This window comes from Oculina patagonica, chromosome 1, assembly GCF_052425735.1.
Source record: "Oculina patagonica isolate OP01 chromosome 1, crgOcupat, whole genome shotgun sequence".
Lineage (NCBI taxonomy): Eukaryota > Metazoa > Cnidaria > Anthozoa > Scleractinia > Oculinidae > Oculina > Oculina patagonica.
The window spans coordinates 13,604,845-13,629,086 of record NC_135758.1 but is presented as its reverse complement, the minus strand read 5'-3'; the positions used below and the strand labels follow the sequence as shown (position 1 = coordinate 13,629,086).

The 24,242-nt window shown below is 39.1% G+C and overlaps 3 protein-coding genes across 4 annotated transcripts; 1 reads left to right on the top strand and 2 right to left on the bottom strand.

Moving 5' to 3' along the window:
• Positions 1 to 116: 116 nt before the first annotated feature.
• Positions 117 to 6,196, bottom strand: LOC144657686 (uncharacterized). The gene is made up of 4 exons (XM_078518048.1): positions 6,167 to 6,196; positions 4,027 to 5,171; positions 3,109 to 3,463; positions 117 to 1,313 (listed from the first exon to the last, which is right to left on the bottom strand). Exons 2-4 carry the CDS (start codon positions 5,126 to 5,128, stop codon positions 1,076 to 1,078), a joined length of 1,695 nt encoding a protein of 564 aa, XP_078374174.1. The 5' UTR covers positions 5,129 to 5,171; positions 6,167 to 6,196; the 3' UTR covers positions 117 to 1,075.
• A 43-nt stretch (positions 6,197 to 6,239) lies between these two features.
• On the top strand, positions 6,240 to 13,115 carry LOC144657696 (ATP synthase F(1) complex subunit alpha, mitochondrial-like). Its single transcript, XM_078518060.1, has 11 exons — positions 6,240 to 6,398; positions 7,649 to 7,727; positions 7,991 to 8,160; positions 8,530 to 8,870; positions 9,231 to 9,295; positions 9,439 to 9,522; positions 10,677 to 10,828; positions 11,178 to 11,345; positions 11,618 to 11,782; positions 12,043 to 12,187; positions 12,755 to 13,115. Exons 1-11 carry the CDS (start codon positions 6,339 to 6,341, stop codon positions 12,982 to 12,984), a joined length of 1,659 nt encoding a protein of 552 aa, XP_078374186.1. The 5' UTR covers positions 6,240 to 6,338; the 3' UTR covers positions 12,985 to 13,115.
• A 316-nt stretch (positions 13,116 to 13,431) lies between these two features.
• Positions 13,432 to 21,606, bottom strand: LOC144657760 (uncharacterized). Of its 2 annotated transcripts, none has more exons than XM_078518120.1 (4): positions 21,427 to 21,606; positions 16,729 to 17,087; positions 15,439 to 15,636; positions 13,432 to 14,413 (listed from the first exon to the last, which is right to left on the bottom strand). In XM_078518120.1, the coding sequence occupies exons 1-4, from the start codon at positions 21,557 to 21,559 to the stop codon at positions 14,084 to 14,086; spliced, it is 1,020 nt and encodes a 339-aa protein (XP_078374246.1). In that variant the 5' UTR covers positions 21,560 to 21,606; the 3' UTR covers positions 13,432 to 14,083. The 2 variants fall into 2 exon arrangements, with proteins under 2 accessions (XP_078374246.1, XP_078374238.1); XM_078518112.1 differs by lacking the exon at positions 21,427 to 21,606 and adding an exon at positions 18,893 to 19,070.
• Between the last annotated feature and the right edge of the window lie 2,636 nt (positions 21,607 to 24,242).

The following is a 24,242-nucleotide window of genomic DNA, read 5'->3' as shown; positions in this document are numbered from 1 at the left end:
TTCCCAGACAAAACTGCTTGAAAACCATACCCTTCACAGTGCTGCACATACGTACATAGCTCATATATGGGAGTACCCCTCCCCCCGGGGAATCAACACACCTTCATTCGGCAAAATAATTTTCAAATTTGCTTAGCATTTAATTCTGGTATTTGCTATTACACTTTATTTATCAATAAATAATTTCTAGTCTGTAAGGCCTTATTACTTCTACACGACTCTTTGAATTGTACTACAAATCCTATTAGTGCAAGCGTAAGGATTAAAACAACCTGATCCTTCACTTTTCAAATGCAATTTTGCAGTAGTGTCAGGCATGGACTCCTGCAGTAACCACAATGAAGTTCAGATTCTGACTTAATTTATCTTGACTCTCTAAGACATTTAGGTGTTGTCTTGTAACTTGTTACACTGTAATTGATTACACAGGTAGGGCCGCAATTTAATATTCCATTTTAAAATAAGTTTTTTTTTCCCATTCTTCTTGATTTGCTGTATTTTGTTAACACAGTGGCACAGAAGCTGAGGGTTTTATTATGACACTCATATTTGGAAGGTTTCTCATCTCATCCAAGAAATTTAAACTTGCAAACATTTTATTGCCCCCATCACGTTCATCCTATAAAACAATTATCTTACTATTATTTGCTCTTAGTAAAATACCCGGTACATAAGTATTTTTAAAAACTGTATATTTTGTCCATAATTTTCCTGTACAATCTGCATGTTTTTCAGCTCTTGTGATGCAGTGTGCTGTTTGTAGTAAGAGATCTTGTTCCCTTAATAGTGTTACACCTGTTTTAGGCAAATTTAAATTTAAATAAAAAGATAATAAATAATCTTATTAGACTTACATTGTCAGCTTAAACCTTATGGCCCATGCTCAGTTGAACAATAGTTTAATTTAGGCAAAAACTTTGCAACAAATACAGATGTCTTGCAGGACACTGCACTCAGTGAGCAACGTTGCAAAGCTTTTAATCCTAATGTTTACCTAGTCTTTACCAGTTTTTACCAAAAGCTTTAATTTTATACATAATAGAAATATGTTTTGTTAGTAATAGGCATACAGTTTTCAATTTTCTGTATCTATCCTGACAGGAATTCCTTTACTTAGCAAATGTTTTTTGACATCAGTGATAGAAACAGTATTTCGATGGAATATTCCTGCAGCAAGGGCAGCATCTGCATGGGCATTCAGAAACACCTCAGAAAAGTGAGCAACATGTCCAGCGCCACTGGAGGCAATCACCGGAATGCCAACTGCAGCCTTCACCATGGAAACCAGTTCAAGGTCATAACCATTATTGGTGCTATAATAAAAGAGAAATCGAATTTTCAGTAATAACAATACAGTTGATTCATATTGGTTGAAAAGGAGTGCAACTTTCATAACACAAGTAGATGAGGATTTGGTCTTTCGACAATTATTTACAGATAGAGCAAATGGCAAAAAATGTGTGGGTAAAATCTGAGGTATGTCCAGGATTGAAAAATCTTAAAAGGCACACTATAAAAGAACTGATTCAAATTTCTTGATGGCCTTTACATGACTAGAGCACTAATTGGGAAAAAATGAGGATCAAAAGGATAATAAGTTTTTTCTAACATAGCTTTGCAAATCCATGTGTAATTCAATTTAAGGTTTCTACTGTAAGTTAGGGGGAGGCCGGGTGGCCTAATTGTTGGCGCCCTCGACTCCGGGTCAAAAGGCCCGGGTTCAAGCCCTGGCCAGGGCGCTGCGTTGTGTTCTTGAGCAAAACACTTTACTCTCACAGTGCCTCTCTCTACCCAGGTGTATAAATGGGTAAAGGCGAATTTACTGCTGGGGGGGTACTCCCTATAATGGCCTATACGGGGAGGCTCCCCCGAAAGGGGTACCTTTTTCAGGCTTCAAGTATATAAAAGGGTAGGGATTTCACAAGTTTAGGTATACGTAAGGGTATGGAAATCCATCATTTAGGTTTTTAAAAGGGCCTTTAAGAAAAATATTTTGAACAGATCCAATTTATGGCTGTATTATTTTATTTATTAAGCGCTACATGAAAATGACAAGAAACATCTATGCCATATCTTTTACAGTCAAACCGGATGTTCTTTTGATGGGAACTTTGCAATGTTGCGGCGCAATGTTCCAATATTGATTGACAGTTTGCTCGTCGCAACTTGCAACTTTCAATTCAAATTTGCTCGAGCAAAGTTGCCAAGTTCCGGTTTTCATTTTGCCCTATAAAACGAGGCTGTACCACCTTTGTAGGAAAGAAACAGAAAATAATTTCCCCTTATTCGACTGTTCATCAAGAGAATGCGAGAAATAAGCGACAGGCTTAGTTTACATTGCTAAGTTAGGAATTACGCTTCAAAACTACAAACGTAAGCCGTAACTTGCGGAGCAAATTTGAATTTTTGAGCGCAATTCCAAGTTTGGCGATTTCAACTACACCTGTCGCTAATTTATCACAGTCTGTTGATAAGCAGTCGACCATAGGACAATTATTTCATCCTTCTCTGAGACAGAGGTGGAATTATGATGTTTCATACGGGAAAAATGAAAACCAGAACTTGGCAAATTGCTCGAGCAAATTTGAATTGAAAGTTGCAAGTTGCGACGAGCAAACTGTCAATCAATGTTGGAACATTGCGCCGCAACATTGCAAAGTTCCCATCAAAAGAACATCCGGTTTGACTGTAGGTATATGAAAGGGGTACCTTTTTTCAGTAAAAGGTATCCGAAAGGGGTTCAATATTTCTGTCAAAAAGGTAAAAAAAAGGGTAAGGGGTTAGAGCTTGGGGCGGAGCCTCCCCGTATAAAACTTTTTTGAGTACCCCCGGGGGTACCCTGCGATGGACTAGCTATGCATCCCATCCAGGGGGAGTAGCAACATCCTAGTCGCTTAATGCTACGGAAACCGGGATAAGCTCCGGCTGTATGGGCCACTTGGCTTGGGCACAGACTTAACCTTTTTACCTTTACTGTAAAAAATTGAACACTTGTATTTTTTAAGTACAGCTACAAACTCCTTAATGGCAGCAACAGATTTTATGTGAGATAAAGGGAAATGATGTACATGTACATCTGATGACACTAATGCTTTAACAAAACCTTACCCATCTTTGTCAATACAGTTGAGCATAATCTCTCCTGCACCAAGAGCTTCACATGCCTGCACCATTTCATACACCCCAATATCTCGCATCTCACGCCCACCTTTCACTGTACACTGATACCAACAGAATTCCTCACCAGATGGACCAGAGTATTTTGTTTTAATCACATGATGCTGCACAGCATCAGGGGATGGAACATACACTCTCTTTGGGTCAACAGAGATCACTACTGCCTGTCGACCATATGCAGCTGCTATTGACTCAATGGAAGTATTGCCTGTCCTGATCCCGCCAGATGCGATATAGTTCTCTGCTGCATACACTGCATCACTTCCAAGAGACACCTTGTCTGCTCCTATCAGAATAATTTAACAACCTGATGTCAACATCCGTTCTCCTCTACTGGTCTTAATTCAAGAAAAACTTTATAGACTGTCAGCAGGTACAAAGGAGTGTTCAGACAATATGCGAGCCATGCAAGCGAGAAATCCCAAATCCCAATATAAAAACTAAGCGAAAGGTAGTTGAACTCATTTATACAAGTCTCCTTTGCAGCCAAAATTTGTGATGTCATGCAATTGGTTCTGAGAAGGATAAATGCTAATTGTTGATGTTGAGAGCTGTCACAAATGCTTCAAAGAATTGTTTCATTAATTATCAGCCACATAATGGTTGCAAGGGAGACTATACCCATACATCCATAAAGTAACTAATTAACATTAACAAAAAAGTACTAAAGAACTTTACAAAGCTGGTATCATCAATTTGCTTTGTTAGTGAGTAAAAGTGGCCACCAAGTGCCACACTCTTTTATTATTTCATCAGCTAGTGGACACTGGCCATTTGACCAAATGGGAGCCATTATATTTTGTAAAGCGCAGTCTCATTTGGACTGCACATAATTTAGACAAAAATTACCAGATTTGAAGTACTCAGCTGCTACTTCAACAGCAGTGTAATGCTTCATCTTGGCGGGATCACCATCATCAGCTGGAGCGTGAATGTCACGGATTCCACCCCCAACAGTCAAGGGAACAAAAATATTCTCAGAGGCTTGACGAAGGACCTCTAGCATCGGAAGATCGTGCAGTGGACAGTTTTTGAAGCTTGTGATATTCAAGAAGACTATTTCATCTACTCCTTCCTTGTAATAACGACGTGCCAACTCAACAGGTTTACCCAGGTTTCTAACTGCACCCTTAGGTTTAGCAGCAGGTTGATTGCTCTCAGTGATCAACTGTTCTCTCACATCATACTGTTCACCTTTGGTAACAACAAGATCTCCTTGATCATTGCTTCGGACATCAAGGCAAGCAATGACACGACACCCAAGTTGTGTTTGCCCACTGACTACTGGCAGTTCACATGGAATGGTCACAGGCTGCGAACTGATTGGAAAACTATTCAAGAAGTTCTTGATTATTTTAATCCCCAGTTCTCCACTTTTCTCTGGGTGGAACTGAGTAGCGACAATGTTTCCTTTTTGCACAATGCACACAAACTCCTCCCCATAATCAGTAGTGGCTAGAACCCAGTCGTCCATCTCTGTGCTTTTTAAGTGCAAAGCATAAGAGTGAACAAAGTATACCTTTTCCTCACTGGAGAAACCAGTTGGGAAAAGAGCAGATCCCTTGTGAACTTTAAGCCCATTCCAGCCCATGTGAGGAACAGCAAGACCTTTTGCTTTGTTGAAGTGTGTTACAGTTGCAGGGATTATAGATAAGCCCTTTGTTCCTGGTGATTCTTCACTACTTTCACATAAAGTCTGAAGGCCAAGACAAATTCCTAGGTAAGGTCTGTCCTGCTGGATGTAAGCCTTGAGTGGTTCGACATAACCACTGCTTTCAAGGAGAGCCATTGCACTTCCAAATGCACCAACACCTGGGAAAATCAGTCTTTCAGCTCTTAGAATATCATCAGCTTCTTTCACAAAGGTTACACTGTAACCAAGGAGTTTCAAAGCATTGACGAGGCTTTGGATGTTCCCTGCTCCATAGTCAAGTACTGTGACTTCAGGCATATTTGATATTTTGGTTTTTTGTACAAAGGTCAACCAAGGCACACTAAGAAAGCAAGGAAAATAAATTGATCACTGAATAAAAGACATCAGTTGGAGAGATGAGTAGACTGAAAATTGCCTTGCCTGTAGATAGTCAAGATGTAAATCGTGTGTAACAGTACTGGAGCAGATGGAAGTTGGAGGGGAGGGGGAGCTGGGGAGAGGTGAGAGAGAACAACTATTATTATTTTTGTAACTTGTGTCTAATTTCATTCAACAATCCATAAATATCCAGTGATCTCCTGGAAGAAGAAACTTTCACCTCTACCAGCAATACACTTAGTTCTGCCTAACTAGAGGAGGACTAGTACAATTTTGGGTAAATCACCAGGGAGACAAACCATAGGGGGAAAAATGTGAAGTGACAGAGATTAAGTCACATTGAGCTATGAAGCTCTCGATCTTGAACGGGGTATCCATTTTAGAGACAATTTCTAGAACTGGGTATGACATTTTGAATGCACAAAAGTTTCAATTTATCAGCAGCCAAAATGGGGTGTTAAAAAATTGAACTGTTTCTAGAACGGGGTATCATGGGTATCATTTTGGTTGCAAATTCTTTCTAAAACGGGGTGCTTCTTTGGAGAACTGGGCAGCACATACCCACCCAAAACATACCTGAGTAGCCCCCCCCCCCTCCCCCGGGGTTCTCCCCCATCCCATGCCCCATTCCCTGCCTCCCCAGACCTGGAAAATTTAATATTTAAGTATGAGTTTCTCCAGAAATCCATTTTCTGGTTTCCCAGACTGTTTAATAATGCCTTTCATATATTTTTTATATAAGTTGAATATTAGCTTGTTAAAACATCAACAAATCATGGTTTTACACGCACGTGCGAAAAACGATTGTTTCCAACTCCGGAAGGTGCCGAAAATTCGATTGAAAAACGCAACCTTTGGCTGAGATTGAACTCTACAGTTCGTGTGTTATTGAAAGACCTTAAAAGGGACAGTAAAACATTAAACCTTAACAAGTAATTCACAACAAAAACTACCTACCCTCCAAGATCCCCTGACGAAAAGCTGACACGACGGACACTACTACCAGCGGATATCAACAAAAAGTTACCCAGAGTGCCGTTTGGTCCACTTTTCTTGTCACGTGACACGAACTTCTCTCTCTGGCGGTGGAGCAGCGTGGACAGTCGCCGGAAAAATAGACTAACTAATCATGCTTTCTTCACGACTCACGTCCCTCTTAACAAGAACTCTAGCGAGAAGAACACCTCAGGTAAGCGAGTCAGTTTTTCTTTGGGTAATTTGCTGTCCGTGTTCATCTTGCAATGTACACATTTAGGTTGTAAAATAACGCGGCCAGGTTACACCATTGAAGCAGCTCGTGTTGGTCTTCTGTGATCAGTTGTAAAGTTTTTTGACAAAAGCAGTGAAATTCTTTGGAGATTTCATTTCAAAAGTTGCTTGTGGTGAAGTAATTTAAGAGAACACCATATTATTATTTTAATTTTCTGTTTTCGGGTTATAAATTTATGGGAGCACCACCAGATTTCAATATCACTGGCTATATAAGGGGTGTACCGGTGAGCGGCATAGGTTATCCCGGCTAGATGGTACATTAACCATTGCCCAACTGTCCCAATAATGAAATATATAAGTTTATAACTTTTACTTTTGCCTTGATCCTTCTATATTTATTATTACAACATAAATGTTGGTGAACATACCACTGACATCCATAATATCATAAGCTTTGGCTTCCCATGATTTGTAAGTTGCAACTTACCGCCATCAAGGCTTCCCTGTGTTGACTTGGTGGCCCAGCCAGTCCACCTACCTTCATGATGTACACGTCCATTAAGAGGTGATGGGAAATGGTTGCACAATGCTGTTAGGGAACCCACTTACTCATCCTCTTCTCCTGTGCTGGCTAGCTCAATGGGACCAAATTTCTCCACAGGCCCTCCAGTCAACTTTTAGAATATTGAAGTGATTTGTTTCTAAAGAAACTTTTGTCCTGTGTTGACAGGCAACAGAATCATACATTCATACATAAACTTTATTTAAGTGTCAGGGTGTTTGGCTAAATAGCTAATTGGGGAAACTAAAATAAATATACAAATATAAAATATAAAAATACTAGTATTGTATAAATAGATATATATAGATAGATTATTGAAATTACACAAATATGTTTTAAAATTCTAATAAGTTAAAAATGATTTCAAGATTACTTAAATTAGTTATATTACTTGATTATTAACTGAAAGTCGGTAAAGGTAATGATTATTAACCATTTACCTTTACTTTTATCGACTTCAAGTTGATAATCAACTTATTGGTTCCCTAATTAGAAGGCCACTATTGGCAAAATGATTCAGCACTTCAATAAAATTTGTGATCATTGGTTCATAAAAGATGACAAGAGAATCAAGTAAATTCAAAGGTTTTTTGGGGGGTGGGGGGTGGGGGGTAAGAATGAATTTGAAACAAACGTTTGAAGGTTTATGCATCTCTCTCACTCAGATCTATCATGGATCCCTTGGTGCTGTTACAATTGCTGTAAGAAATATAGTATCTTCAAGTCCAAACTTTGCAAGTGCAGGTAAGCTACCACTGTTTTTTAAAAGTAACACATGTCTTGTTTTTCAACCAAAACTCATTACTTTTGAGGCTGCTACCTTGAGAAGATTGTTTCACATACTTTCAATAGTTTATGTTTTATAACCATGCGTTTATACTGGGGGAGGCAGGAGGGCTTAGTTTTAAAAGTTTTGAAATCTAGTTGAGATGATCATTGGAATTTTAACTTTAGCAGCATCACAAGCATGTTTTGCTAGTTACCAACAGGTTAATTTTGTGTTCCAGGGACTGCTGAGGTTTCTTCTATCTTGGAACAAAGAATCTTAGGGTCTGCTCCAAAAGCTGAGCTTGAAGAAACTGGCCGTGTGCTGTCTATTGGTGATGGTATTGCCCGTGTGTATGGTCTTAAAAATATCCAGGCCGAAGAGATGGTTGAGTTTTCAAGTGGCCTTAAGGTAATACTGACAGGCTTCTGTTAATTAAAATTGGTTACATTGTTGAAACTTACTTTTGACCAGTACTGTACATTGTAATTCACTATACTGAAAAAAGATGGCGTTTGGTACATTTACCAATGATTCCTAGTGTGAGAAAATCCTAAAAGTATCATAAAACATGCACAGAAAAGCTCTAAAAACTTCTAGCCCAGCATGAACAATGTTGTAGGGACAAAATTTGCAAAAAATATATGCCATCTTTCTATTGTAGTTTAATGCATAACTGCCATATTTCTCCATACAATCAATTTTTAGTTTAACGGGTAAATAGTGAAACTGTTTCACATTATTTCTTGCTTATTTTGTGCCTACTTTGCATGTTTTCAGGGTATGGCATTGAACTTGGAGCCTGATAATGTTGGTGTTGTAGTGTTTGGTAATGACAAACTTATCAAAGAAGGAGATGTCGTGAAGAGAACAGGAGCCATTGTAGATGTTCCTGTAGGACAAGGAATGTTAGGACGAGTGGTAGATGCCTTAGGTAACCCAATCGATGGCAAGGGACCACTGGACAACACAAACCGTGCCCGTGTAGGAATCAAGGCCCCAGGCATCATCCCTCGTACATCTGTGAATGAACCTATGTTGACTGGCATCAAGGCTGTGGATAGCTTAGTTCCTATTGGACGAGGGCAGCGAGAACTTATCATTGGAGACAGACAGACTGGGTCAGTTAAATTAACTGTTTTGAATAGACTAAGCCATCGAAAAAATTGTTTGGCTAAGTACAGTAGTTTAAATTAAGTCAGTGGCTTGTTTTAATAAAGGGTTGATGTCATTGGGCAAGTGACAAGATGACATTTTTGTGCATGAATCTGATTAATGATAAAGATATGACTGTAACTATGTTAGGTCCAAGAAGATTAAAAGAAGTTACATTTGTGTTACAACATACACACTTTTCTGTTTAACTGTTTCTTATAGGCATGCTTGGCCGAATTAAGTTAAGAGTAACGTGCTTTATAACCTACACTGTAATGTGGTCAATGAACCATTTTTACTTATAAACCTGCATTGTTTCATTTTAGTAAAACTGCCATTGCGATTGATACCATAATCAACCAGAAGAAATTTAACGAGGGAACAGATGAAAGTAAGCAATAAATTTCAACTGTTGTCTTCCTATACTGCAAAACTTTGGAACAAGATTATGTATGGCAACCATTACTTTGAGTTTGGAATTGGACGTGATACAGTGTGCATGAGTGGCAATGATGTTTTATTTGTATCCTTCAGAAAAGAAGCTTTACTGTATCTATGTTGCCATTGGTCAGAAGAGAAGTACTGTTGCTCAGCTGGTGAAGAGATTGACAGATGCTGGTAAGAATGTTAACACTAAATCAAGATTAGTCAAGGATGCCCTTTACAAGAATGTGTGATATGTAAGAACCCCAATACGATGAAACCCTTTATTTCCGAGTCCCCAGTATAAGGAACAATGTTCTTCAGCCGGGCCAAATTAAGTTACAGAAAAATGGGCGGAGCACACCTTTTCCCAGTCATTCCAACGAGACGCCGAGCCAAGGGCGGGCTGTCGGGCGGCGTCATGGCCATGTGCGTGGGTTGGCGGTCTTGTTCTGCGTGGGCTCTTTTACTTGGTGTGCCCTTGTTTTGTTCTTCCCCTGTTCCCTCTCTCACTCCTTCTGGCGACCATCGTCCCCGCTCCTGTTTTCTGTGTCTTCTCCCTCGTCCCGGCTGTCTCTCACCCTCGTCTCCGCTCGCGCGGTCGGCTCTCCTGTGGTGTGGTGCGTGATTCCTCCCGTTTCCCTCCTCCCCCTCACTCTCATTCTGTCTCGCTTGTCTTCCCTTTCATTATTCTCTACATCATACACTTCGCTGCGAGACTGATCGCCCTGCATCTGTTTCTACATCTGCAGTTTGATTGGGATTGTGGTCTCACTTCCCTTTTGTGCGGCATTCCTCGCGTGTGTCACAGTATCCTCATTTTTCCTCATTTTTGATTTTACGTGAAGAATATTTGTCAGAGTCATCTTCATCCTGCGCGTGATCGTGTCGTTTTTAGTGTGACTCGCATCGCGATCGCCTGGAAACTACGGCCCTGCTACGCAGGCTCCCTGTGTCATTTCACTCACTTGCATTACCTATACATTCCATATCATTTCTTTCTCACATTCTCTTCTCACATGTTTCCTGGCACTACAGGTACAACTAGTATATTGGGGTTCCACTGTGCTAAGTAATGGTGGTACATTGTACATTGACTTGAGAATGATGCCTGTAACAGTGGGCCTCGTCAGTGTCTTTATAGCTAGCGCTGATAATTCTCTCCACTGTTGTCAGTTAATATCTTACAGGGTTCTAACAAGTTTTGTTATGGATGTACATGTACATGTAGATCTTATACCAAAATTGTGAAGAGTGTGGCTAACATAGTAATAATTTAAATGACTTTTTGTTATCATTGTTTCTTGACTGCTATTAGTGTTGATCTTATTCGCTTGTACTCTGTGCAGATGCAATGAAGTACACCATTGTTGTGAGTGCCACTGCATCAGATGCTGCCCCTCTGCAGTACCTGGCTCCATACTCTGGCTGTGCTATGGGAGAATTCTTCAGAGACAATGGAAAACATGCACTGATCATCTATGATGACTTGTCAAAACAGGTATGATGTATCCCACATTTGGAAAAATATCATTGATGAATTCCGTTGGATTGCATTTGGATATTGACTGCTGTGGATGAACAAGGCACTTCACTGAGTGTAATGTATCTGCAGACTACTGACAATTTATAATGAAATTTGTCATTAAATTCAGTTAGAGGACAGGTTTTATCAAAATAACAAAATTGTGTTCTTAAAAGAATTACTGAGGGGGAAGGACATTGATGTAGAGCATCCAAACAAGTCTTATCCCCTGTCATCCTATTGATGATAATTACTGGTACATGGAAAAATGTGTGTTTGAAGTATTGCAGATAAATCATCATTGTATGATGTTATTATTTTGCAGGCTGTAGCATATCGTCAGATGTCACTGTTGTTGAGGAGGCCTCCAGGTCGTGAAGCTTACCCAGGTGATGTGTTCTACCTTCACTCGCGTCTCCTGGAGAGAGCAGCCAAAATGAATGATGACAACCAGGGAGGCTCACTTACAGCACTGCCAGTCATTGAAACTCAGGTCAGTCATTGAGCATGAATTCTTTTACAAGGATTTTCACCACCAAGAACCGGTGAACATCAGAGTAATCAGATTTGAATTGTGAATTATTAAATGAACACGAAAAAATGTTTGTATTCCATGACAGAAAAAAAAATCCCCTACCAACCCTGATACCTGGCGTTTGTCTTTCCTGACAGTGCCAGGAAAGGCAAAGACAATCAGTGTTTGTGTTAGTTTTACCCAGAATATTTTGCCAATCACTTAGTTTTGTTTGTGTTCTTGATCTGCAGGCAGGTGATGTGTCAGCATACATTCCAACAAATGTGATTTCTATCACTGATGGTCAGATCTTCTTGGAGACAGAGTTGTTTTACAAGGGTATTCGTCCTGCCATTAATGTGGGTTTGTCTGTAAGCAGAGTAGGTTCTGCTGCACAGACCAAGGCCATGAAACAGGTACAGCAATCCTGCAGAACTTTTTTGTTGTAGTCCAAATGGTACTTGAATTACTTACAATGTAGAAGCATCATTCTCTTGCAAATGTAAATCAAGATGAAGTCTGTAGCTGCTTTTATGATAGCCATACAAACAGTAATTCCCTTTGTTTTTCCTTCTAGAGTTATTAATGAGTTTGATCATGGTGTTTTCCAGATGATCCTTTTTTTCTCAAAATAATGTATTATTACAATAAACACTTTAAATTGTTTGATCATCAGGTTGCTGGATCCATGAAACTTGAGCTTGCACAGTATCGTGAAGTGGCAGCCTTTGCCCAGTTTGGTTCTGATTTGGACGCTGCTACTCAGTCCCTCCTCAACCGAGGTGTCCGCCTTACTGAGCTTCTCAAACAGGGACAATATGGTATGTAATGTTCAATAAGGGAGTGCCCTCATTACACCATGAAAGGGTGGGGTGGGGTATTGAGTGTATGAGGTAGAAGAAACTTTGCGCAAGTGTTCCTGACTGTACCAATAAAACATTGTTGACTCGATAAATCCCCTATTTAGTATTGTACACGTAAGGCCCCTTAGGCTTATTTATTTTATACACGATTGAGGGGGGACTCCTTTAATTCAGTGAAATACCAAGAAGGTTCATAGTTTATTACCAGTTGCCTTTTGGTATCATAGTATGATCAATGAAGTATTGTTATGTTAGCATTCTTATTGCATTCAAGTACGGATCATACTTCTCCCAAAGCTTGCCAAAACTGTGTATGAATCCGTGCCCACGTTGTTGCTACAAAAATGCAGTCTGTTGTTTATTATTTTGTTTTCAAAAGGAAAGGGGTTTGGGGAGGGGGGAGGCGCTTAATAATAAATTTCTTGCTCCATAATTGGGAGGGGAGCTAGATGTCAATGGTTCTTTGTTAGTACCAATTCAATGCATCTATCAGTTTGTTGACAAGATATGAACGTTTTGTTGCAGTTCCCATGGAAATCGCTGAACAAGTGTGTGTAATCTATGCTGGGGTCAGGGGTCATTTAGACAAAGTGGATCCGTCACGAATCACAGCATTCGAAGAAGCGTTCCTGAAACACATCCGATCAACACAGAAGGAACTTATCGAGACCATCAGAAAGGAGGGCCAAATCTCTGAAGACACAGACGCGAAGCTTAAGAAAGTTGTAGTAGAGTTCATTGCAGCATTTGACTGATTTGTCTTAAAGTGTTAATATTTTTTTCACCGCAGTTTGTGTAAAATGTGTTCTCTCGAGAAATCATCGTGCCGACAATTTTGGCAGTGCTAAAAACTATGGAAATAAATTTTACAAAAGTAATGTCATTATTTTGCTGCAGTGTGTTGGTAATAGCACAAAGGAATCCACAGTCCTGTCCGTAGAGAAAAAAGGCTGCAGATCTTTCCCTAGTCTTTTGCGCAGCCGTTACTTGGCACGTCACGCAACGCTTCCTTTCAGTTGTCTTTCGGAGAGGCATTGTGATAACCAAAATAGGTTATAAGAATGAATACAGAGATCACCAAAGGGAATTTGCTTTGATCTCTCAGTAACAAATTCTCCCAACTCACCTGCAGTTATACCATAAGAAAATGTATGGAGATCAGTCGAGAGAATTTTTGAATGTGGATATTGGGGCTTAAAGGGTTAAAATATCATTGTTTTGTGGTTCTACGAAGGTTACTTGTAACAAACCATCATCGCATTTTCTTGAACACATGAACTATTTATTGACTCGCCATTTGTGCAAACGCGTGCTAACTAAACGTTTTCCTAGTTCGTATAGTGTGATCGTCCGGGTGAGAGTAGTTCTGAAAAAAAACTGTTGTTGGTGACTAACGTTTCGACATTTTCAGAGTCAAGAGACTTTGAAGATGACTTCCCCTCAGGTTGTCAAAACGTCAGTCACCAACAACAGTTCTTTTCAGAATTACTATCACCCGGACGATTACACTATTCGAACTTCTGAAAATGCTGGGCTCAACCATTTTCTGCCTGAGAATACCCCCCCCCCCCATTCCCCCCCCCCAACGAAGAGCGAAAAAGTGAAGCGGCTGTATTCGCAGGCTACCATTTTCTATGCTAAATGTTTTTCCTTGTAATTGGAGCCAAGTGACTAAGAATAAGGAATTCGGGAAAGGACTGGAATCGAATACCATAAATAGATGTGTCCCTATTGAACCACATTTACAACTCTTTTAACTTACTATCATTTCAAGTCATCTCATTTTAGAGTGTCTTTTCTTTCCTACGAATAGCAATATATCTATAGCTAATGCAAGCCGCCACTGAAAATAGTTCAATCATCGAAACGATAGTCTTTCAAAGATTGAAATGTCTGCAGTTTTTCTCTGACCAGCTCCTTCTGTTTATCTGTCCACATCACGCTGTAACGAGTTTTCGTAGCTTCGGGGAATATTCTTTTGGAACAATCTTCAATATACTGGCGATCACAAGTAAGATGTAAGAACTGACAAATTCCAAGCAGTGTTTCTTTTGGTCGCTTGATTAGCTCTGAGCTGTGGATCTCGTGAACTTCGCCTGGAAGGCGGCTCTTCAGCTCATTGTTTCTTTCCGCTAAAGCGAAATAGCTGATTATCTGTTTATCCAAATTTTCAGGGTCATTTATCTGAAAGAAAAAGTACAACATGTCAAGCTAGACCGAACAGAATCGAGAATGAAAGGAGAGAAGAAGAGCGTCTAAACTCTTTCTCTCTTCACTCTAATCGAATAAGCGCCCCGGTGCTTATTAAATTTTTCGCGCCTCAAGTGCAGCGCTCATTCGGAGGTGGCGCTTATTTAAGGACGGCGCTTAATTAGAGTGATTTCAGTTAACCCGTGAAATAGTTATTTCACTTTTGTACTTTAGATACTATTCCATTTTTTCTTTTTAGTTACTTTACGAACAAACTGGTAAATATGTTTCACGGATTAATTGATCACTCTAAAATTTGGACGCCGCGAAAGAATCTAATATTTTACAGTAATTGAAAATAGAGTCTTTTGATTGTCAGTATTCCTCTCTTGCTGAAAAGAGAAGTGGCGCTAGCTGACCTGGAAAAGCGGTTCGCGGCCTTCACAACATTTACAGAACTACGTATTGTAAGAAACCAATGGGCGAGCGGTTAAACAATCACTTTGAACTGCAAAACATCAAATGCAAATGTCCAAGTTTGTTTAAGAGTTGCTTTGTATTGCTGTTTTTAGTTTAACGGAATTACTAGAATAAGCGCCGCATCTGGACTGCGGCGCTTATTGGGGGCGGCGCTTATTAACTTTTTTGTCCCAAATGCGGCGCTTATTCGAGTAAGTACGGTACTCTCATTGCTAGTTTTACAGTTAAACCCAGAACACCGTAAACGTTACAAATATTTCTCGAATTTTTATTGTGTTTGTGTAATCAAGTCAGAAATGGCGGAACACTAATGGGTGTTGATCTGATTGACTGGCACGTGACATGGGGTGAGGCTTTCGACAAAGTACTGTGTCGAGTAAGGAGCTAAAAACAAGCGAGAAAAAAACATTTCACACCGTCACAGTCATTTTTTTGTCTCTCGCTCGACAAAATAAGGAGAAAGAGGCAGAAGAGGGACTGCTCGTGGTGTAAACTTCAGTTGAGTTTAATAGCTGCACAAGGACAAAATATCTGGTTACCTTTTCTCCCAATTCGGCGTTTGTTCTTTTGCCCACAGCTCTGAGCAACATGGTGGCAATATTGTCATAAGGATTACGAACGACATGGAGAAATCTAAAGGGAATGTCGAGGACTTGTTGTATTTCTTTTAACACGTCCATGTTCTGTAGTTTCATGAGTTGTCTGGTTGTCTTGCCTCCCTTCTTCGCTCCGATAACCTGTTGGTTGATACAATTACACATTTCATGATTTTTAGTGAGCAAATCCTGCAAATCGGCCGACAAAAGTACGATCATTATGCAATTCTTGTGAGAAGGTGAAGGAGCCGGAGGTGATTCAGTGAATGTTGTACAAAAGGATGTCTTGAAAAGTCCCCATTCTTCATTTCTACACGTCGGTCTTGCGCGATACGTGGAACAACAGCCCGGTCCCGTCAATTTCGGATAGGTGTTTGCCGCGAAGGTTCATAAACCCTGACCCTATTGAAGAATGAAGGAAACGGAATTGATATCCTTTTAGGCCTAAACTCGAAAAATGACACCCTATTCAAGGGAAAAACAAAAACCAAAAATGGCGTGATCTGCATGGTCAGCTAGATTTCGTTTCTGTAACATTGGAAGTTAAGCTAATACTTAAACGGATAGTTCAGTTTTAATACAGCATTTCTTTTTTGTTTAGCTGGATGTTTACGCACTGCAATTTTAGCTGATACAATTTAGGTATCCAATCTAAACCCGGGCCACGGGATGAGGTTGGTGGGTTCCTCTCCTCTCGCGCTCCCCTCTCTCGTTTTCGTGCTCTTTTCGTGGGTCGGTGGGCGGCCTGTCCGGCCTGGTCGGCGCTCTGGTCCTCTCGTCCTCTCTCCTCGTGGCCCCTGGTCTGTCCCCCTCTCGTCCGCAGCAGACGGTGCGCGGCGCGACCTCGCTTCTTCCGTTTTGCGCTGCTCCGTTCTCTCCCGTTCTCCCGCGCCTCTGTCCGGGGGAGTCTAGGTTTAAGGATTAAACCGGGAACACATGCCAAAAGAGGCAAAAATGACACCCTCTTTAAGGACTGAGAACCTCAAAAACCTTTCCCTTTCCCGCGGCGCATACCTCTATAGCCCATATATGGGAGTGCCCCCCCCCCCCCCCCGGAACAACAGTTTGAATAATGCGACAGACATTGGTTTAAATGCCAAAAGAAGCAAGGCTTGTAAAATCTACAGTTTTATGGGAAGTAGATGCCCCCGGCCCAAAACAGCCCACGAATTCCATTGCAGAGAAGGTGCTTTATACCAAACAAAAGTATTAGATAATTATTAAGAAACTCACTAAAATTCTCTTATCAAATCTTCCCTGCCATTGGCCTGGAACCGAGTAGTTGTATCGATGTGGGACTGTGACCGACCTGTAACCGATTTCAGATTCTTCTCTTGAGTTCAGGTACAACTGGTTAAACAGGTAATACTTGTTTTTGTTGGCGGTGTCCCACTCTTGCCATTTACCAATGACATCAAACTCGTTAGCAACGATCGCGTTAGGATGAGCATCTAACAAGGAACTGATAAGGGTGTGGCCACTGCGAGGGTAACCAATAAATATCAGAAATGTTTGGACAGCGTCACAAACTTCATTGTCCAACTGATCGTCCTCTTGATCATCGGGCCAAGATTGTCGGCTGTGATGTGAGTCTTAGAACGGAATGCAAAACACAACTTATAAAAACGCACTAGATAAAAAAAGAAACGTTTGAATGTTTTTATGAAATAGTTTAAGGATGCGCTCTTCCAATTCTTAGAATAGAACCCAACTTTACCTCCAGCCTTTTTCCTCGCCTTTTTCCGGCCCCCCCCCCAAAAACGAAAAAAAAAAACTTCTGCTATTTGGCCCGCCTCAAAAAACGGTTCCCTCGAGACTTATCATTTACGTTTAGCTGATACAATGAAGTGCCAAGAAGCGCCAAGAGACTTACATTTAAATGTGTTCACTACAACGGGGTTCTCTTCCATACATTTTCATTGTAAACACTTGATGACTTTTTTTTACTGCCGATAACTATCTTACGTGACACTTGTCTCACACTTAAACAATCCAAACGCTTATGAGCGACTAAGTGCCCATGAAAGGACTGCGTACTAGTAGGTCCATTTACCACCTACAAGGTGAAACGCGACGCCCCTAAAAAAGACTGCATGGGAGGCTAGACCAGTGGCATTTTTTCTCAAAATCTACCCGTATGACCCTACCTTAAAGTTTAAGGAATTAGAAATCGGCTATGATTGGATATTAAAGCAAAATAAAACAAAATTCCGTTAAGACAATTTTATCGAAAAATTAACTGCCAAAATAGGGAATGTGACTAGTTTCCAATTTCAACGTTGTCTCTAGGTAACAGATTTTTAAAAAAATTCGCTAGTCTGTGGATGTGTATTACACCTGTTAATGATAGATAATTACTAATAACCTATGAAAGTTTCAGTTTTACTTATGAAAGAGTTCAGTTGACGCCATGCGTTGCGTCGGGTGCGATGAAGAAAGAAAAAATAGCACTCATCATTGCCGGTTGTTTATCTACCATTTTTTTTCATTTTTTCTGTCCTTGGTTTGAAACGTGTATTAAAAGATTTTGAGATTATCCCTGGTTTTACCACGTTTCAGATGTTGAAACGTATTTTCATTCACATCAAGTCACAAGTCTAACTCATCAGTATGCCACCGCAAAAGCTGATCGCTGGAGCTCACTTTGTAAAACAGTGACGGTCTGGATGGGTTTTTGAAAGAGTACACTAATTTCCTTTTTTGAACACTACCAAAAACATTGTCCCCCCCGCTTCTCGTGCCCCAGCTCACCGGCTAGGAAGGACAAGCGTCTCTGGAAACGAAAATGGCCACGAGGGCGCCTGGGACACACAATAAACAAATAAATTCCGAGCTACCCTCTCCTATATGATGGACTTACTAAACAACCCTGACAACCGCTGTTAGTAAAAAAAACCCTCGAATTGTCAAACCGGAGAGGTTTAATTTACGGCGCAAGAGTTAAGAGAGGATAAAATAACGGAATAACGGAAGTGCGTTGCGTTACTTGTCATTAATAAGTGGCAAGAAGTCCTGACAAACCGACAGAATCCGTCGCGTGGCACTGACGTTGTTTCTAAACCTGAATCGTTGTTTAAAATAGTGAAAGAGCCGTACATGACAAAATTTAAGCTGTGAATCGATATTTACCGTCTGTTTCTGTTCTTTCCATAAAGGAAAATTAGCACTTGGCCGACATTTGCCCTTTAAACTGAAACTGAAACAAATAACTTATTCGCCTCTCGTCTGTTTGTTAATAAAATGATAGGATTGTCGAAAAATAATCATGTCCAGTAGTTTGTAAAACAAGCCATGAGACAATAGGCTCTATAGTTATTCCGAGAGATGGAAACAAGTATGTAGGGATTGGTGAATTAACTTTGTATAAAATTGCACCATGGGCGAATGTGCGACCTACCTTTCTCGACTGTTTCTCTACCTTTTAACTCCTTCATATAATTCCTGGATTCCCTGGTTCGTTTGCCTTGTAACTCTTTATAATTTCTGGATACCATATACACCGTCACAATAACAACTATCGCAATAACAACATAAAATAGCTTTCGATTCATTGCTTGTTATTTATCGACGATTCAGTCCTGGCGACGATTATGGAATATGATACTTACAAGGACATTTGAACCGCTTTGTTTGATCGCTTTCCGAGTCACGCCATCGTCGTCTCAAAATAGCGCGCGAATTTGAGCGATTTGAAAGATCTTGAAACAGTCAATGCAAAACTCTCCAAAACGTTAAAATTCCCCATTTCGAGCTGCAGAGACGATGATATAAACAAGTAAAGTAGATTTCCGTTTATTTTGCAGACATTACTCACAATATTTTTTACGACAATAAGACCCTTTCGATAATCTCATACATTTTTTTCATATTTTTGAACATAAAAACGATTACAACTGCTTATTTGGGTCCCCTGTGGTTACTTTAAAAGATGCTAAAAATAAGAATATTTAATTAGTTTTGCGATATTTCCGGTGAGAATTTTCCGCTAAATGGAAACAATGCAACTTTTCTAGAAACACAATGGTGAAAGACGACTATATTAGACGATTGTGTAACATTTGCAAACTTTATAGTGGAAAGGGCCGCTCCATTTCATTTCCTACCTGAACAACAACGTATTTCAACGAGGAGCATAGAAATAGTGCAAAAAAGCAAAATGGTACAGTGATACAGTTGAATCCCGATAACTCGAACCCTCAGTAACTCGAACCTTTTTCGTTTTCCCTTCAGGTCGTTTTCTTACTAATTTAACCCTCGATAACTCGAACTCCCGATATCTCGAACCTTTTTCGATTTCCCTTGAAGGTTCGAGTTATCGGGATTCAACTGTATTCCTAAGGTCCCGGTAAAGACGAGAAAAACCTGCTTAGAACTTAAAGTAGTGTGGTGTGCGCTTTTCCCTCCCAACAAGTATATGTAAAAACCGAATTCAATGAGGAATACTTAATCTTTAATTATAGTGCAACAATAACTACGTAATCCTTGCCACGTTACGCTCGTGGGGACGAAAATGAAAAAAAAAATTCTAAGGAAAATTACTGATCACTGATATCAACTGGTAATACTTGTATAACAGTTCGCCAAAACAAGGTAGAAAGTAAAAGTAATTCCAGGAAGGAACAGAGCCGATCAATCGAAGATCAAAAAAGTCCAAACCACGCAACCTTACACAAACAAGATCTGTTAAAACAATCGCGTTCATTGTATCGGAAGACTGACTAGTTTCCTGGAAACAAATAAGTTTAAGAAAGCATTGCAAATCCTTCGTTTGTACAACAGGTTCATACCAGTAAACACCCAGCTCCAGTTAGAATAAAACCTCAACGAGTACAAGAATTCGAACGTACAATGCAAAAGAGAGTTATTTAGCGTAATTTTCAATCACACATTACAAGCTCATACAAAACGTATTCCATTGTTAGTCAAATTTAGATACATACGATATTCATCACTATATTTTCTACTTTACATTTGCGCGTTTTTCACTTAAAATTTTCACAGCAGATTTTTCTCTCAAAATTCCGATATTGGTTGTTTAACAATTTCTGCAAGCAAAAGAGGGTAAATTGAATACAATTTGGCGTTTAGTTGTTAAACAAATATTTACAATACAATTCAAATGCAATTATGGTTGGCCGTTCCTTGTTCAGTCCTATTCACTGTTTCTTTTGTTATTGTAAACCTTTGAACACAAATTATGACTGATTACTCGAAAAAATTGCAAGGAGAATAAAAAAAGTGGAAATCAGGAATCGTATTCTGTAAGATTATGTTAAGGCCCATCCTTCAGGCAACTCAAATATTACTGCAGAACGTTATTTTATACGATTTTTACATTCCATACAATGAATTCATTATCGACTTTTTTCTCACTAGGTGTTATAAGTGTTTTCTTCTATACTTGATTTTTATTCACGTTCTGCCTGCTTGAATTGCACTGACTTTTAAGTCAGTGCAATTTCCTTTCAAAAAAGGAAATCTGTTTTTTAGATAAAGTTATCCAAATAGTGTAACTTCAAAATTCTTGAAAATTAAACTAGGCGCGGTAGCCGTGGATGTTTCCTTCATTTACTTTTCAATTAAATTTAACACAAAACTGCAAAATTGGCTTTCTTATATAGCGGCAAGGAAAAATAATGTCAATTTTCTACCTTGAATAAAAATAAGTTGGAGACAAACCCTGGTTATAGTGGCGACTGTCAATTATGATTTTAATATTGTGTATATAATGTTCGCGGGAACAAAAAAGAATCAAAATGGCAAATGCGAATTTGAATTTTTCTCGTGATTGAAATGGACAGCAATATGATTAGCAATAACATTTGAATTTTCAATGATCTTAAATTAATTGAGTTTTCCGATGTTCATTTTTTTAGTTCTTAATTTTATGTAAAATTGATTAGACATAGTAATCTTACCCTTTCTCCCTACCTTTCTCGCCGGTGCGTAAACCTTGATACTTGTTATCATTTATGTAAAGTACGGATACCGTATACACAACTGCGACAACTATAAACAACGCTGCAACAACAAAAACGAACTTTCCATTCTTTGCTCGTGCCATTTAATCGTAGATATTTTTACCCGCGTGGTTTCAGGCCTAATGTTCCAGTGCTTTAAATTCTTTGTTCGTATATGACTCGCTTTTTGTACTGAACACGTCGACGACCTCGCTTCCAGATTTCTAGCTTTCAAAAGTAGAGGACACTGGGACCGAGACCATCACACTCCATGGCTGCCACAGGGTTGGTGTGACATGGATGTGCGCATACGTGAGGTACTGGCCATACCACGGAGTTTGGTAGAGTGTGCTTCTTGCTTTAAGTTTTGCCGTTCTCCGAGAGTCAAGCGTGAAAATTCATTAATGCCTGTCACAGCGCGATGAGGGGAATTTACTTCGCGTAGTCTTGTAGTTGGCCTTGTTTTCAATGTAATAACAGATAAGGGAGCTAAATGGAAAGTGACGATTGAGAAATAAATTCAAACACAAGTTTATTATCGTCATGACGTGCTGCTGACGTGATTCCCTTATTCAGTGATTCTGTTCCAAGCGTTTTTGTATTCAAATAACGTGACGTTTGTATCACGCCTTATGCTTATTTCAAACGAACCTCTATCAAGCGGCAAATGTGCTTAATAGGGGTTCAACTGTAGTTTGTTTTAGGCTTTAGGTTAGTTAAGGACGGCGAGTGGAAAAAGATGAGGGTGAGTTGGGGAGACGTGGTACTCCTCTTTCCAGACCCCTCGCCCCTCGCCGGTGAGGTTGCCCCTCGCCCTTTTCCTACCCCCATTTCTGCTTTGCGCTGTCCTCCAATTAAACCAAACGCCTGCGATATATTGCCAAAATTTGCTAAAATAAGTGCTACGTATGTTGGTCACTCTTTAGAATTAATGAACCTCTCAGGTTGGGAGCAATGACAGCCTTGCCCGATGTGGTTCTGAAGAACATTGAACGGCGAGGCATGATTTTCCTTAAACACGCATTACTAAATTTTATTTTTTTATACCCTTATTATGGTAAACCCGAATTTTTCCGGTATTTGGAGTGGTCATTCACCCACTTGTGACGTCACCAGTTTGCACGTCAGCGAGTTCTCGTGATGCGAAAGTAATACAGTTTGGAAAGATCTTTTCACACGGCTGTCCGTTTTGAATATTGACTGCGTTTTGACAGAGCTAATGGAAAAAAACGATCAGTTTTTGGTGCAAAATTGGTGGTGAAGCAGGCCATTACACCTGTACTTGATCGAGATCTCCTTTCTCGGGTTTATATTAAAACATTTCAGTCCAGTAGAAAGGATGTACCGAGTAAAAGATAGCGCTAGCGAAGTAGTAATGTACTACACTCTGAGGCAAATTTGCCTTAGAGATGTAGTATGTACATCACTACTACCAGTGGTGGATCTAAAATATGGGGGCAAAAATGGATTCAAATATTGGAATCAAATATTGGAAACAGTGGTCGGTCCAAAATATGGGGGACAAAAATGGATTCAAATATTGGAATCAAAACCAAAATAGAATCAAGTTTGAAAACCAAAATGAAAAAACCAAGCCTTAAAAACCAACCCTTGCTAAACCCTTTAATCAAAATAAAAAAATCTCTTATACTCTTTTTAAAATTTTGAAATCAAGGTGCGTTTAAAACAAACCTCGTTGACATAATGAAAATCAAAACCTAGGATCATAACCTAGGATACAACTATACCCCGCGCTAGACCGTCAGGTACAATTATATCATTGGAAGATAACAGCGTTGATCCTAATACCTATGATCTATTGTCAGTATCCATGTTATGGATAATGTATTGTTGATATTTTTTGTGTCAAATCTCCATTTACCTCAATCTTCATATCATAATTACATTTAACCGCAACGCCTTCCCTAACACCAAAATCCTAGCTTTAATTTTTAACCTTATAAAAAACTTTAATAATGAAATCTTATATCTTAAAAAGCCTTGATTCTAACTAAAAATCTAAAACGAACATTTTTTCATCACCTCTTTTTCACGCACTATCTATACTCTTTTTTTTTTTTTCTCCATCTTCCTTTTTTATTCATATAATCTCGGTTTTGATAATTCTTTTAATGTACGAATATTCAGTGTGTTTATTGCTCACAATATTTTTGAATGTTGCTTTAAAATATTTTCTTTAAATTTCATTTTATTTTATGTTGTCATTTATCTATATATATATTTTTTTTATTTTTATGCGTTTACTCTTATCTCTTTTTTAAAAACTCATCTTATGCGTTAAAAAAACTCTGAATATAATAATAAAGTAGTGTCTTTAATATCATAAGGATATGTTTCTTACAGCTATCCGATTGTTTTTATTGGCGCTTCACAGCTGTTTTCCTATATTTGTTAAAATTTGTTTACTCTTCTGGTTATCTTATTTTATTTACTAATGTGATTCTTTGTATCGCCCTTACATTTATATATTTGTGTGATTTAGTATTTGTGATTTTCATGATTAGGAAACCAATAAAATTTCTGTTTATTATCGCATATATGACTGTAGTTTTTGGCCACCGCACAAAAAATACTCCTATCATCTTTAAATCACCTAAATATCACCTTTTCTATTGTCTTACATTTTATTCGATAAAATACTGTATAAAAAATACCTGTTATCAATCTATTTTTAAAATAACTGCTATCGTAAAATCTACATAGATATTTGTATTATATAAATATCTTTATATACTAATTTTTCTTTATATTTATGTTTAAATACTA